The sequence below is a fragment of the Alligator mississippiensis genome, chromosome 11, assembly GCF_030867095.1.
Source record: "Alligator mississippiensis isolate rAllMis1 chromosome 11, rAllMis1, whole genome shotgun sequence".
Lineage (NCBI taxonomy): Eukaryota > Metazoa > Chordata > Crocodylia > Alligatoridae > Alligator > Alligator mississippiensis.
The window spans coordinates 47,310,389-47,326,151 of NC_081834.1; the positions used below are offsets into that span (position 1 = coordinate 47,310,389).

Here is a 15,763-nt window from a genome sequence, read left to right on the forward strand (position 1 = left end):
ATGGATTGACACCTAGTTAATACCACAGGCACTACATACAACCAAAATGTCCCTCTGTGGGTATAAGGATGCATAGTTTTCTTTTTTTAAGAGTAACCTGTCAGAAACTTTTAGATACGTCAAGCTTAGAAAAGTTTTGGTATTAGCCAGCTCCTAATTTAAATTTTTCAAGATAGCGAAAAAAACAATAAAACCTTTTCTGTCCCATTTAGAGGTACCTAGTGACTTCTGGACCCTAAGCAGTTTTTCAGCCACTACCACAAAGCCATTGGTGGCTAAGGTTTTTTTTTTGTTTTTTTGTTTTAATTAAATGTAGTTATCTAAACTCTGCCTAAATCTCATGTAGATACTGATCTGATCCTTGGTTACAGGCTAAGTACCTTAGTTCTAGTAACATTAAGGCTCCAAAAGCATCATTAGATAGAGTTAAAATTATGATACGTTTAAACATAAATACACTTCAGGCTCTTTTTCTTTCTGTTATTGTTTCTGAGCTCTTTAGTTATACCTGCAATTTTAATTTTATCCCCTACAACTATGAGGACTTAGAAACCTCTAAAACCACTGCATACTGTAATTCTTATCTAATTATTTGACTCTGGGACCTGGATCTTCAACAACAATTGGCAGCTGCTCTTTGGCCCTTCTAGAATAGAGCAAGGAAGATGTTCATTTACAAGTGTGAGCCTACCAAGAAGGCTAATAGCCATAGCTCCCACAGATGTATAGTTGGGGCTGCACAACTCAACCTTCTTTTTAAATCAGGCCCTGACACTTGGCAGCTAGGATTCAAAATATCAGATTTCTGTTTTTACGAGAGAGAGAAATCCTACAGCCTCTACAAGAGCTTTTAACTACGACAGGCAGATAGCGTCTCCTACCTTGTACTTCTGAGCAACCTCCTCAATGGGAACCACAATGTGACCTCCATGAGCCTGGGATTGTCTGCAAACTACACAGAGCGGGGTTTCATCCTTCTCACAAAAGAGTTTGAATTTCTCTTCATGTTTCTCACACAGATCCTCCTGCTGTTTGCTTGGCTCTAGCCCCAGCTGCTTGATTTGCTCTAGGATGTTGGCCAGTTGTGTGTTGGGACGGAGGTTGCTTTTCTGAGATAGTGCTCAGCACTGCAGACAGGGGAACATGGTGTTCAGCTCCGGCCCTCCTTTCTCACAGTACTGGAGGATGCAGGCTCGACAGAAGTTGTGCCCATAGTCTATCCTCACAGGATCTGTAAGATACTCCAGGCAAATGGAGCAGATGGCATCTTGTAGCCTTTGCCTGGTTAGAGGTTTTGAGGCCGTGGGTGCTGGTCTCTTTACATTTCTGTTCTCAGTTCCCTTTGATCTGTACTTCATGAGATTATGCTAACAGAGTGGGGGGAAAAGATGAGAGCTATCTTTAATCAGAGGAAGTGAAGCAGTATTTCTTTTGAATACTAACACCTGAAGTGCTCTGTAGAAACTCTCCCAGGCTTACTACCAAGATTGCTCCCTGCACTGGGCAGGCTTCTTAGTGCTCCTCGGTGCTCAGATGGTCTAGCTGGGACATGGGCACCATAGGTGTTTGTTGATCACCCCTTTGACAAAATGTGGCTGTTGGAATGAGTGTTGGCTTGAATCCAATCTAAACCCACCTCACCTGCTGACCAAGGTTAGGAAATAACATACTTTTCACAGTTCTCATGGGCAGAGTAAACTGTCTATGGGGGAAAGACAGTGTACTGAACCCCCAAAACTGCACAGGAGCCAAAAGATGGGTTCTCAAATTTATTGAGGGATTCTAGAGGGATGGGGTCACAGGCCAGCGGACTAAGGAGATTGGAAAAAACACGGGTGAGCACACATTAAGGTACAGATGCTTAGAATATACAGAACAGACAATAACAGTGACTCGGTGATAAAACTTTCAGGGACAGATGTCAAGATAACAAACAGGGGACACTGACAATGTGATGCAATACACTAAAGAAACTTAAACACTTCCTTAACTCTAGGGGGGCTCTCAAACCAGTCTTTAGTCTCACAAACCATTCAGGTACTGTGTATCTGGGCTCCCTATCTGAGCCCTGCTGCTGTGGCTTGCAGAGTCAGCCCTGCTGCAGTTCCTGTATCTCAGTTTGCATATTGCTGGCTGCTGCTTGTCTCCCTCTCTCTCCACGCCAAGCCATTTCTTTGCGTGCAATCCCAGCTCCCCCTCTGCTTCCTTCCTCTCTCCCCAGCAGCCTGCTAGGAATGGTGGTTCCTGCCTTGACATTACAGTCTATTACAGCAGGAAGAGTCCAAGGCCCTTGAAAAATTACTTACAAAGAGTGAGCTTTATCCAAAATGTGATTACCACAAGCCAGGCTATCTCTAGCTGGTTTCACCTATTGAAAAATGGGGTAGGAACCCTGGCTACTAGTAATAACCTGGGCTGGATGTAGGAGCGGGCTGGGGTCTGCCCAACTGAGGCTCTTCTGTCCGAGTGAGGAGGAGGAGATGTGTGCAACATTGCTCCAGGGGTGCCAGGGGAAGCATGGGAACTATGAAAAAGAAGAGACAACAGAGTGAGAGGAGGCACTACCTGGAAAAGAAGGTGTTGCATCTGAAATTTTGGCAATATGTGGGTAGAAGAGATTTTGAACCTCCCAGGGAAAGAAAAAGATTTTGATCATATTGAAGATACATGAGAACATGGGGGGAAAGGGACTAAGAAACTGAATAAAATGCCTGTGAATAAATACTAAACTTTTTGTCTAAAAGATACTGTAGCGCAGACTCTGTCCCACCTATTAGATAGTTTAATCTATGTGGCCACTTGCCCAAAAAGTGAGTCTCTCCCATCAGGAGAGCAATCCTATTCCATCTGGGGAGACACTTAGCGCTTCCATTTGTTCCATGGGTAAACTTATACGCACTCTAGAGTAGCAGTTCCCAAACTCTGGCAGATTGTGAACCGCCAACTTCAAGTACCATCAGAAATTCTTCAGTTCTACCTTAAGTACCATCAGCAATTTTTTGTCATATAAAGTAGTTATAATAAATCTGTTAACACATACCCCTGACAGGTCTGTGTACCGTGGGTGGTACGCGTACCACAGATTGGGAACCTCTGCACTAAAGCATGTAAGCACTGTGATCATCAACAGGCAGCCATTGGGAAAGGTCAGGGAAGGGGGGTGGGGGGAGGGGGGATGTGACTTAGGGCTTTGTGTAACATACCTCTACCATCTATCCAGATGGAAAGCTGGATGGAGAGAGAGATGCAGCGCAGTCCTGACGGGCGAGCCTGGAGCCGGCGGGGCCCAGGCTGGCAGCAGGGGTGGGTTACATAGTGAGGCTGAGTGTGCGGGAGGGGGGAAAAGCAGCCCCTCACCTGCCCTATGGCTGGCACCCCGCGCTACAGCTACTTGCAGCCCGCCTGGGGCCGCCTGTGCCTGCTCAGGACAGCCCCGCGTGGGCTGCAAGCGGCTGCAGCAAGGAGCACCGGCCACTTTTCCCCGGGCTTAGCACCATTCGCCTGCAGACAGTGAGCAGGGGTCGGGGCTGCATGCTGCCCCCTGCCTGTACTGTGGGGCTGGGGGGCACTGGGAGCGAGCAGGTGCAGGAGCAGGGCCCACACCCGTGTCCCAGGGCCAGTGCCAGCAGGGCCCAGAGCTGGGTGGCAGGAGCTCAGGGTCCCGGCCAACAGGGGCTCTGTGGAGCCAGGGCAGCTCCTCCATCTCCCTGCTGGTGCAGCCCAGCCTGACTCCGCAGACCCCTGCCAGCCTGCACCCTGCTCTGGGCCCCACCAGTGCTGGCCTTGGGACATTGGTCCCAAGACATTGGGACGTTGGTCCCAAGATGGTGACTAGGGGGTGGGGCACCTGTCAAGGGATGGGGCTCCCCATGCAGCCCTTGACAGCTTGCCATAACTTGGTAAGTGGCCCTCCACCCAAAATAATTGCCCGCCCCTGGTCTAGCCCCTACTCCCAAAAGCCGGGACCTCACACTCCAGCAGCCTCAGGCCTAGGACTGGGACTGACCCCTCAAACTCTGCTCCCCAAGGCATAAGCACAGCCTGTCCCCACAGCCCAAGGGCAGGGGAACACTGTTTGTCTTTAGAGGTATATGATGGAGAGCCTCGCTCCAGCATCCACATGGGCAGGCAGGGAGACACTGCCAGTGCCGATGCCTAGGATGGGGCCAGGGAAATTGTGGGAGTCCATGATAATTCTTGTTGTCTTTCACTTTACAGCTACATATAGGACAATTGGAGGTAAATGCTTCCTTACTGGCTTTACTAGTAGGTAATAAGTTTTAAACTAGCAAAAGGAATTGCTTTTTCGTACATTGCCACAAGATCTTGTAGAAGCTGATAGTTTAGGCAGATTCAAAAAGGGATTGGACAAATTCTTAGAGGAATGGGACTTCAGTAGCTATTGAGCATGGGAGCAAGGGGCACAGCCTCTGAATCTTTCTCCTACCCACAGCCTCCAGCCCATAACATCACTTCTTCAACCCTGCCTCCCTGTGTCTGGCCCCAAGTCCCTGCTGTGCCTCTGGTGGTCTGTTTGTCCCCTTCCAGCATGTTGACCTTACTGCACCTTTCTGGTGCATTATCACTAAGGGTCTAGTTCTTCTCTCCTTATATTCATGAATAATACCCATAAGGGCAGCTCTGATGACTGCTAGAAGTGAGGAAGGAAGGCATCACAGGATCAGGAGCTGCAGAACAGGGCCCCTGGCTAAGGCTTGGATTGTATTAGTATTTAGCATTGCCAATACTGACCATAGCTACTGACTGATCCATGTTTTCATTTTCTTTTTCCTCCCACTCATCCCCTGCCCGGATTCTTCCTGAGTCACTCCATCTGTGCATTTCAGACATGGCCTCAATGGAGTGTCTAGGAGCTATACTTCCACTTTTACTCTGGGGATTATGAAGTGCTTCACTATCATGGTTGGATTTAGCCTCCCAGCACCTCTGTGAGGCTGGTGCTGCTCAACCCTTCATTTTACAAGTGGGCAGTTGAGACAGAAAAGTCTGAGGATTTCTCCAAGGTCAGAGAGAAAATCTTGTAGCCCACTTTTGGACAGCAATGAGAAAGCATTTTGTACCTTGGGACTTTCCTCTAGTGCATGTTTGTCAATCTTTTTTTGGACTCAAGGCAGCCCTCACTGGACTCGAGGCACCCTCCATAACTATTATGAATTGAATGGCACCAAATTTCAAAAACTAATTTACGTATTACAGGGCTTACCTCCTTCCAGAGAGGCTGGACAGTAGGGGTGGGGGGGATTATCCAGGCAGGGACAAGTCTGAGTCTGGTTTATTTGTTTAGCTTATCTGCTTATCTCCTTATGCCCAGAGGCACCCTTTCAAGGAGCTGGTGGCCCCCGGCACCCTGGTTGAGAATCACTGCTCTAGTGAGTAGAAGAGGCTGGGTGATTTTTCTTGGAGGCAGCCTGAGCCTGCTCCTTTCCCTGGGGCAGATGAAGAACAAGGAAAGCATGCCTGTTACATGCCTCCTGTTCTGGGTCTAGGCAAGAAGCTTCTTTTCTTCCCTACGGCTTTTTCTCTGCCAATTTCTTGAGCCCCTTCAGAGCAGAGTGCCCGTGTACTGAGGTGCCCCATGCTACAGCATCCTGACTCATGGCACCTGGAGAAGAGGGAGGCTGTTCAGTTCTTGGCTATTTCCATTCTTCCAACACCTGTATCCAGCCCTGACAGACCTGTCCTGACACATTTCGGGAGTCATGCAGAAAGCATGACTTGGAGGATTAGTGCAGTTATTGGGCAGGGATTGCCTAGAGATGAACATTCCTGACATTCGATTTGGCAATCAACTCATTGCCTACTTTAAATCACATTATAAAATGCAAAAATGCATTCCCGCTCAAAACATTGGTTCATATCCATATAAAACTGACAAGACCGAGCACGGCTTAACATCAGCTGTAAATAGAGGCCAAATTGCACAGCAGTAATTTGGAGATTTGCTTATGAAGAGCTCCCTGTGGCTTATTCCTGGAAAGGAAAGGCATTGTTGCTAGGGTCATTTTTTTTTCAATTAAACATAAATCCCAACCTCCCCCTCTCCTCTGAGTTGCTCTCTCTTCATTTTACCCAGTCTTGATCCTCCACTCAGGGCCAGACTGATCACCATATTTAGGATCAGGAAGGAATTTTACCCCAGACTTTTTACCCCAGACTTTTTTTTGCCTTCCTCTGCAGTGGGGGGTGTGGAGCTCTACCTGAGATTTCTTGAGCATATATTAACAACCTTTTATGGATGCAGGACTTTGGCTGCTTGTAGTTCCCCTGCGTTACCTGGCAGGTTAGAGTGTTATGTCTTGTGTCAGGGTTGAGGGGAGTTTTATGAAGAGTTTAGATTATGGATTGTGAAAAAATGGTTTGGATAGGGATGATCCTGCTTCAGGCAGGGGTTTGGACTAAATGACCTCTGGAGGTCCCTTCCAGCTCCACTTTTCTATGATTTCTGATATTTTCCTAATCTGCACCAAGAGAGTTTAGTCCAATGCACTTCACACCATCTCTTCTCTCTTCTCCTTACACCTTATATTCATCATTTTTCTTCCTGACAACACTGTGCCAGGCCATGCAAATGAGAGCCCCTATCATCCGTGGTCCCTGTCCAGATCATCTGTAATTTTCCTTTCACTCCCCCACCTGAACAGGCTGCTCTGGCTCCAGGGCACAACCTGACAAAGGTAAAGGCAGCATCTTCATTGCTTTTAACCCACCTCCAGTTCCTTCTGATGGTGCACTATAACTACAAGGGCCTGGACTGCCAGGAGCTGCCAAAGCAGGGGGTCAGAGAATCAAAGAAAATAAGGGTCCCAGACTTGTATGTGCAGAGTCCCTGTCCTGCCTGTCCCAGCACTTTCTAGCAGTCTTCCTCCATTACCTGGAGTCTCTGGCTCAGGAGCTGGTGTTGGCAGAACCTGCGGCTGCCTTGGGGGCTGGTTCCAGTCACTGGAGAAAGTTCCCTCTGGGCTGGGTGCAGAGAGGCTTAAATGAAGAACTTTTCCAGGCAGCATGGGTCTAGGGTGACCACCTTTTCAAAATAGAAAGGTGGGACACATGCCCTCCTCTTCTGTGTCACCCCCCCCACCAGTCCCAGTGGCGCAGCCAAATGGAGGCTGCCCGCAGCAGTCTTGGGGCTCCGCACCCTGCTGTCCTCCTGCTTAGGGCGCCTCATCAGCCATGCCGCCATGGCGAGGCACCCCCTACCTGTCCGGCAGCAGCAGGGGACACAACTCCATGCTGCTGTTGCTGCTGGGCTGGCAGGGGGCACCTCAGCATGGTGGTGCGTCTGGCACAGAACCCGTGGTGGGAGGGCAGCAGGGCGGCACCATGCTGCTGGTTGTATTCCAGGCCATGTGTATGTGTATGTGTATGTGTGTGCATGCACACGTGCACCTGGTGCCTCCTGCATCCCACTCCCTCCAGCCCCAAGCAGCCCATGCAGGCTTGAACTCTGCCAGCTGCAAGGGGAAATCCTCCATTTCCTGCATTTTTCTGCGGTGAACAGGAAACTCAGATCCCTGTACAATACTGTGAATCCAGGACAAATGCTGTCCCAGAGTCATTCAGCTTGGGATCGGGACCTGATGTTCACATTTTGGGACTGTCCTGCCCAGTTAAGGACAGACGGTCACCCTACACAGGCCCCACTGGGGGATCAGCTCCTGGATTGCAATCGAAGAGGCAGCACATGCATGTACCAAAATGTCCTGACTCAGAGCTGGGGGCTGTGTGGCTTCTTATTGCTTTCTTTATTATGTCCCTTTACTGTCTCCTTCACCAGGGCTAGACACATCCCTGCTCAGCTGCTCTAGCCCCTTCCCAAGTCCCTCAACTTCATCCCAGGCTGCAACTCTTCCCAGGACAGCGACATTTCCAGGCTGGAACCAGCCCCCTTGGGCAGCCCCAGGCCCTAGAGATATTGTCTGCGGAGAGGACTGACTTTAATCCTTTGCTGGATCTTGTTCCTTCTCTTCTGGGCCTTCAGGCTACTAAACTGGAGACTCTGCCCAAGTTCTGGGAATAGAAGAAAGGGAAACGCCCCAACCACTGCCTTAAGCCAAACAAGCTCCTAAACTCAAGTGAAATTAATTTGTGAAAAAGAAACTAATCTGCAGCTGCTGTTCCCAACTTGAAGAAGAGCCATGGCTGCCCCGGACCTGGCAAGTAGCTTCCAGGACGAAGTAACTTGCTCCTTGTGTCTGGACTATTTTAAGGATCCAGTGACTATTGACTGTGGGCACAACTTTTGCCAGGCCTGCATCATCCAGTGCTGGAGAAAGTCAGAGCTAAACTTTTCCTGCCCCCAGTGCCGGGAAACAGCCCAGCAAAGAAAGCTGCGGCCCAACAGGCTGCTGGGGAACATGGTCGAGCTGGTGAAACAACTGAGGCAGCAGGCAGGAAAAGCGCCCAAGGGGCAGCGTGTGTGTGAGGGGCACCGGGAGGCTCTGAAGCTCTTCTGCCAGGAGGATGAAGCCCCCATCTGTGTGGTGTGTGATAGATCCTGGGCGCACCGAGCTCACACTGTGGTTCCCCTGGAGGAGGCTGCTCAGGTCTACAAGGTAGGGAAAAGCCTGGGAATTACATCTCCAGCTTCTCTGCGGTCATACAGCCCCCATGTATGTCTGATTAACCCTAGGTAAAGCCTGCCCAATAATGGCTTCCAGGCATGATCCTGGACCTGGTGGTCCTAGGGAGGGACGGGGAGGAGGAGAGAATCTGTTTGGAATGGGGGTCACTCTCTCCATGGGTCAGATAGGGGAAGTTTTCATGCTGCCTTGCTCTGATCCATGTGGATCTTACTGCTAAACACAGACTGATGGACCCAAATCAGGCACTAGAGCCATTTCCTATATTTGCAGGAGAAAATCCTGAGGTGCCTGCAGCACCTGAGAGGGCAGAGAGAAGAGCTGCAAGGCCTGAAGACCGAGTGGCAGCAGGAGAGTGAATGGCTGCTGGTAGGTGCCTGACACTATCAGCGGTGGCAGCAGGTCTGGGGTCTCTGTCTTCTACTTGCCTTTGTAATTGGGAAGGGATGAAAGATTTTCAGAATTGAGGAAGTGAAAGAATTTGAGGACTGATAAATGCTAGAGGGCAGGCTCTGCTCTGGTATAAATCAGGAGTGACAGCACTGAGATCAGGGGGCTTCTGTGGGTTTACATGGGAGTAGCAAGAGCCGTATCTGGTCTTGCCCTTGTAGTGATCACAGGTTTTTATAAATATACGCGTACACCAATGAAAACTTTCATTGTGGAGCAGTAAGCAATCTTTATAGACCCTTGGTCTGTCTCTCTCTCAAACTAGCTTAACAAGGGACTGGCTCCCAACTCTCAACCTCTGTAGTCTAAGTAAGCGAGCATCTCCAGATGTCAGCCTCTATGACTACACTTTGCTACCATTGCAGGGAAGAATGGGGAGGATCAGTTTAAGTGCGGCACACCCACTGGTCTGGGTGAGGCAGGGGAGGTTTCTGCTGGTCCCAGTCAGGCCTAGTAGAGGCTTTTGGGATTTCAGTGGATTGAGCAAGATCCCTGGCTGAGAGAAGGCTCCTCAGTCACAGATGAGTGGGGGCAGCACTGCACTATCAGGGCCCTGCCTTGTAATCCCTTGGGTTGTGGGGAACACACTGCAGCCAGAGCTCCAGCATCTGGGAGCAGGGAGAAACTTTCTTCTCAGGTGGGCATGGGGAGCATCCCCCAGAAACGCCCCAGGTTGGACCTTGTGGGGTTGGAACGAGGTGCTCTCTGCAGCCTGGAAAATGCTCGGTGCCATCGCCCCTCACTTCCGTGTCCCCCGTGTCTCTGCCTTCCCCTCCCCCTGCATCTCTCTGCCCATTTCAGAAGCAGACAAAGATGGAGAGGCAGCTGGGGGTGTCCGAGTGCAAGGAGCTGCGCCAGCTCCTGGTTAAACATGAGAACCTTCTGCTGGCCCTGCTGGAGGATCTGGACACTGAGATTGTAAAGAAGAGGGATAAAAACACTGCCCGCCTGTGCGAAGAGACTGCCCTCCTGAGCACCCTGATCACTGAGCTGGAGGGGAAGTGTCAACAGCCAGCGCATGAGCTCCTGCAGGTGAGACTGCATCGGACACAGCCTGTGGCAGGGAGGGAACAGCCCCTGAGTCCCTGGGAGTTGACAGGATGACACAGGGCAGAGGGCACAGCCTGAGGTGACTGCAAAGTCCGAGGGCCATGCAAGGCTGTTCCCTCCCCAAATCCAAACCCAAGGCTTTCCTTGAAGAGAAGCCAGTGTGAGAGGGGCTCTGCTCCCCCTGGTGCAAGGAAAGCCGGGGCTGGGCCATGGCACTGACTCTGTTCTGTCTCTCGTTCCCCTCCAGGGTGTCAGAAGCATGGTGAGCAGGTACGTCTGGGCTCCATCTCACCTCTTGTGCCCCCTTGACCAATGCCAGATGGCAGACATACCTCCATGCACCCCAGCTGTGGGACAGTCTCCCCTCGGGATCGAGCATCCTCCAACCCCACAGCTCTGGGGCTGCTGCTGCTGCTGTCACTCTGTGACACAGCCGGTGCAGGGATTGCCCCACAGTCCTGGGCTGAATAAATTCCTCCCTGCAGGCTCATCTAATTTATGGGATTATTAATGGGACTCAGTCTCCCCCTTATGCATCCCTTCAGGTCTAGCTGGGACCTGGCTTTTCGAAAGGCTGAAAGTCTGCCTTATCTGAGGGGCTTGGGGAGGCACGGGGAGAACATTGAGTATCTCAGCCCAGGCCTGAGTGTCCAAGGCCAGAACCCCCTCTTATGGGGAATGAGGAAGCCCTTACAAAATTGAGGAGGGGCTGAGGAGCAGGTGGGTCTGAAGAAAAGGCCTGTCTCAGGCCTGAGGGCAGCCCCTCGCTGTTCCCGTGGAGCATGTAGCTCAGGCCATGTGTAAGTGGTGCTCATGCTGCCATTTTCTGGGTTGCATTTTGTCTGAGGATGGACTGAAGCCATGGCCTGTTATAAGTATGACTATCTCAAACCATTGCACAGTCCAGTTCTGTGGGCAAAAACCCTGGCATTGACATGGTTACACCAAGAAACTAGTTCTTTTCCCCGGTACAGCTTTTCCTGTCTCATGTTGGAATGAGCCATACTGGGAACAACACTCCTTGCCTGGTGTGAACTGGTTCTATATAAGAAGGACGTGCTGGTTTAGACCTGCTGGAATGGCTTCACCTGGTAAAACTTTCCAGTAAGAGCATCATCCATCTGTCCCCTGGGCCAGGTATCTCCAGACTGTGCAGCCACCAGCTGGCCTGTGAGCCAGAGTCTCTGTCCTGTGTCCTCAGCTCCCACCTGTTCCTCTTTCTGGCCTTGGATGTGGGAACTTCTGGCCAAGGAGTGAGAGGAATAATTTCATGCATGTCTCTGCAGGGCTGAGAAGGTAACTTCTCTGCAGCTAGCTCCCAAGTTCCCTGAGCTGGAGAAGAGGATCCGGGATTTTCCTAAGGAGAACAAGCTCCAAGAATGTCTTACTGGGTTTCTGGGTAAGGGACACTCCCTCTGTGTATTGGGGGAAAGGCAGGGAGAGGGGAATGAGGAGAGGGTCCTCCAGGGAGAGCTCTGGAGCGGGATGCTGTCAGCTGTAGTTGCTTTCCGCAATTGGTTTTTTGTGCGCTCTGGGGTTTGCTGATCCATGCTCAGATCCTGACATTCAGAGCAGGACTTGTGGAGCTGGAGGCCCCAGTTTGAACGGGCTCACACAGAGGGAGCTGGGAGTTCACATCCCGCATGGCAAGTTAATCAATCCCTGTCCCAGAGCATCCACAGAAGTAGAGTCCCTGTCCCTTGGGCTTTGGCATCTCATGCATTAATCCCTGTCCTCACTGCTTTCTAGAGGAACTGTAGCATCTAGAAGAACTGTGGGGCTCTTAAATCAAGACCGTCACAGGGACTAATTTTGTGCTTATTCTCTTTCCTTCCAGAGCAGCTGGTTGCAGAGAGAGGTGAGGCCTGAGGGGAGGGAGCGGCAGTTGATGGGCACATGTTCCCCTGTATGGACCTGCCCTGGGCTGGGCAACGTGAAGTGATCTCCAGAGGAGAGAAACCAGCAGGGGAATGTGCAACAAGGGCTTGGGTGAGAACAGCCAAGGGGGAGTTGGGGCCTTTTCCACCTGGGTGGGGACGGCAGAGTTTGCCCCAGCATCTCTGCACTGGGTCCCACTGCAGCGACTCTGCCGGGTGAGTTCTCACCTCTCTCTCCTTGCTGGTTGATTCCAGGTTTCAGAAGAGCCCGAGGGCATGCAGGTGAGCAACCCTGACCGTGTTGGTGACCCCTGACCCTCCCCCAGGAGGGCTTCACTCCCTGTAGCTGCTTCTGCCATCATCCCAGTGCCCCAAATGTGGGTTTTGTCCCTGTGGCTATCCAGGGTCACTGCATCCCTGCTGCCTTCTCTCCTTGCTACCCCTGGCCCAGTGCACTCTGTTGGCTGTGTCAGACCCCAAGCCCATGAGTGTGTTTGGATCCTGGATCCCTTCTCCTCAGCCACACACAGCTGGCTTGTTTGGCCACCAGAGCATTGCCCAGGAGGCAGGGAGAGCGGTTCATCCTTCCACCCCTAGTACCTGTCACCTTTATTTTCTTCCTCTTACAGAGCCTGGTTCCTCCTCACCCCCCACCCTTTCCCAACAGTGCCTGTAACTTCTCATGCCCTTCCACCCCCCAGGGACTGACCTGCCCCCACACCCTCCAGGCTAGCACCTGCCTCTCTCCCCTCCCTGTCATGGATCTAGCATTCACCCCATTTTGTGCATCCGTGGCCCCAGGGAATGCACAGACAGGGTGAAAATGTCCCACTCTGCCACGGGCCATTTCATGTTTTCCCCATTTCTCCTCTGGACAATGGTTATTTCACAGGCGGGAACTGAACAATGATTCCTGGGGACACAGGCAAATTTCCCTTTGATCTCAGGGACCGATGCCCTCCTGGCCTTCACCCTGTGACTCTCTTTCCTTAGTGGACGTGACTTTGGACCCAGACACAGCTCATCCCGAACTCATCCTGTCTGAGGATCGTAAAAGTGTGAGACATGGAAACAACCGACAGATTCTGCCCAACAACCCTGAGAGATTTAACAGCAGTCGCTGTGTTTTGGGCTCCAAGAGGTTCACGGGTGGGAGGCATTACTGGGAGGTAGAGGTGGGAGACAAGACGCGCTGGACTCTGGGTGTGTGCAGGGAGTCAGTGTGCAGGAAAGGGGCAGTCTCACTGTTGCCTGAGGCTGGATACTGGACAGCATGGCTCAGGGATGGGAAGTATACAGCCCTCACTTTCCCCACAACCCCTTTACATGTGCGTGTAAGGCCCAGGCGGGTGGGGGTTTTCCTGGACTACGAGGGGGGCAAGATCTCATTTTACAATGTTACTGGCAGGTCCCATCTCTTCACTGTCACTCAATTCTTCACTGGGACCCTGCGCCCTTATTTCGGCCCTGGTCTCCAGGAGAGGGGCACAAATGCAGGTCCTCTGATTATCTGCCCAGTCCTGGCCCAGCCCTGAGGAAGTTCTTGTCACTGTCCCTGACGCACGTAGCACAGACTGTCCCTGCCTAGTGCTGACCCGACTACCGACCCCTCTAGTGCCCCCAGTGCCGGGGTGGGGAGTCAGGGCATGACTAGGACTTTTGTCTCCTGGTGCCAGTCCCAGTGTCCCTGTCTCATGGCTGGGGCAGCCCAGCCATTACTGGGTTTGGGTCCCATATGGGCAGCGCTGTTAGCTAGCACCACAGGCCAGTCAGTTATTATAACCCAAGACAAATGCCCCTTTACACCCTCTGTCCTGGGCCAGAGAGACCCCAACTGTGCAGCCCTACTGCACCTGCCTGTTGCTGCAAAGTTCATGGTAGCTGCTGGTGGGCAGGGGCAGGAGGGACCCATTCTGCATCCAGACAGCTACTGCCCCAGAGACTGAAGGGGAGAAATAAATAACTCCACATCCCCATCCCTGTGATTCGCAGTTACCAGTGCAACATGGACTTCTATCTGCTTTGGTAGGGCTATGTTCATAGTGACGGTCTCTGTGGAGCTGTATTTTCCTGCCTATCCTAAAAATTTTCCTCTCCAGGGATCCCTCAGCTCCTTCTCTTCTGTGACTGGGAACATTTATACCTGTGTCTGTGTTCCTGTCTATGCAGAGTGTGAGCTCCCACAGCAGGGACCGTGTGCAGGGACCATCTGTGATGTACCTGGTGCTCACAGGCTGCTGGGATATTCATGAATAACACAAATAGTCCCCAAGCAGCAAAAAGGGTTAAATAAAAATCTGAGAAGCAAAGAGAAGTGCTAGGCACAGAGCAGAGCTAATGAGACAAGGGGGTCATGGGTTATGTCAGCTCCTGTTTCTTTTTCTCAGGTGAGAATTGCTCATCAGTCGATCACAGTTTTGTTGGATTTATTCATTACTCAGAACCCTCAATAAACAGTTTCTACCTGTTATTTGAGCTGTGCTGGTTTGTTGTCACTGGCACAGGGGTCACTTGGTGTTTTCTGTGGTCCCCAACTACACGTGAGCACTGGTTACAAACAGGGCTTGGGCCCACATATCTGTGAGCACAGGGCTGAAATTCCCCTTCAGTGAGTATTTTTTCCTGACTGGTCACTGGTAGCAGGAACATCCCTCTGGGATGCGGTATCTCTGGGGTTGGCCCATACTGGAGAGGGACACGAGTGAATTTCATGTCACTTAAATGAATGACAATGAATGTGTGCCAACTTTGCAGCCCCAGAAACTAGCACAAGAAGCAAAAGGGAGTTCCCACTTATATATGGAAAATCATAGGAGTTAGGGTCACAAGCCAATGGGCCAAAGGGAGGAAACAAGTAAAAGGTAATGAAACATCAGCGTTGTGGTAACATACGCTTATCACCTTAACGTTCCCTATATACACACCTCCAGAGGTGTCCCCTAGAGCAGTGCTTCTCAAAGTGGTGGGCTGTGGACCGGTGCCGGTCTGCGAGCCACTGATCACCGGTCTGCAGCAAGTTGCCAAGAAAGAAAGAAATATATTTTTAGAAGCATAACATTGATATGTCATAGCACCACAGTCCGTACGTTCCCACACTCCAGGTGACGTCATGTTGTGCGAGGTGAGGAAAGAGAAAGAAACAACCAGTCACGCGTTTGTGTAGCGCTGTTACATGCGGTTGCTGCCACCGGCTGAACTGGCCACAGGTCCCTGGCCCACTGGAAAAAAAATTGCCGGTCCGCCACATCAGATAGTTTGAGATGCACTACCCTAGAGTGCTCAAAGAGCAGCTTGCACCTGCCCCCAAGTCTGAGCCCAGCTCTTTCAATCCACAGTCCTTGCTGACCGAACCAGTAAGATTTCCAGCTCCACTGTGCACTCCCGTGTAGGGCTGACCAGGTTCCAGGTGCATGCTGCTCTCTGTTCTCCTTACTCCAGTCCCTAGCTTCCTCTTCCTTTTTTCCCTTGCTCCCTGCCCTTGGGAGTTTCTGGGAGGTGCAGGCCAGATTAACAGAGATCACAGCTCTGCAAATTGCCTCCTGGTTCCACCTGCTGTTGCACACATTACATTTGCATTACAAATTTGCAGAGGTGCTTTGTGGTGTGATCCTCCTGGCAGGTGCTGGTGGCAGTGGAAAGGGCTAGGTGCCATTACTGAGGGTTTACCACGTTGGTAGCTGTCACCAGCTCAGGCCCCCACCCAGACCCTGGCTATCTGGCATAGGTCTGCCTGACCCAATGCGATGCCCTTCAAAGTCACCCAAGCAATGTGCCAACTCCAGGCCT

At 51.3% G+C, this 15,763-nt stretch overlaps 1 protein-coding gene across 1 annotated transcript; it reads left to right on the forward strand.

Moving 5' to 3' along the window:
* The first annotated feature begins 7,595 nt into the window (after window positions 1-7,595).
* Window positions 7,596-14,447, forward strand: LOC102569668 (zinc finger protein RFP). Its single transcript, XM_059714943.1, has 8 exons — window positions 7,596-8,573; window positions 8,874-8,969; window positions 9,852-10,082; window positions 10,348-10,602; window positions 11,382-11,499; window positions 11,938-11,958; window positions 12,233-12,259; window positions 12,971-14,447. The coding sequence occupies exons 1-8, from the start codon at window positions 8,157-8,159 to the stop codon at window positions 13,510-13,512; spliced, it is 1,707 nt and encodes a 568-aa protein (XP_059570926.1). The 5' UTR covers window positions 7,596-8,156; the 3' UTR covers window positions 13,513-14,447.
* Window positions 14,448-15,763: the final 1,316 nt, after the last annotated feature.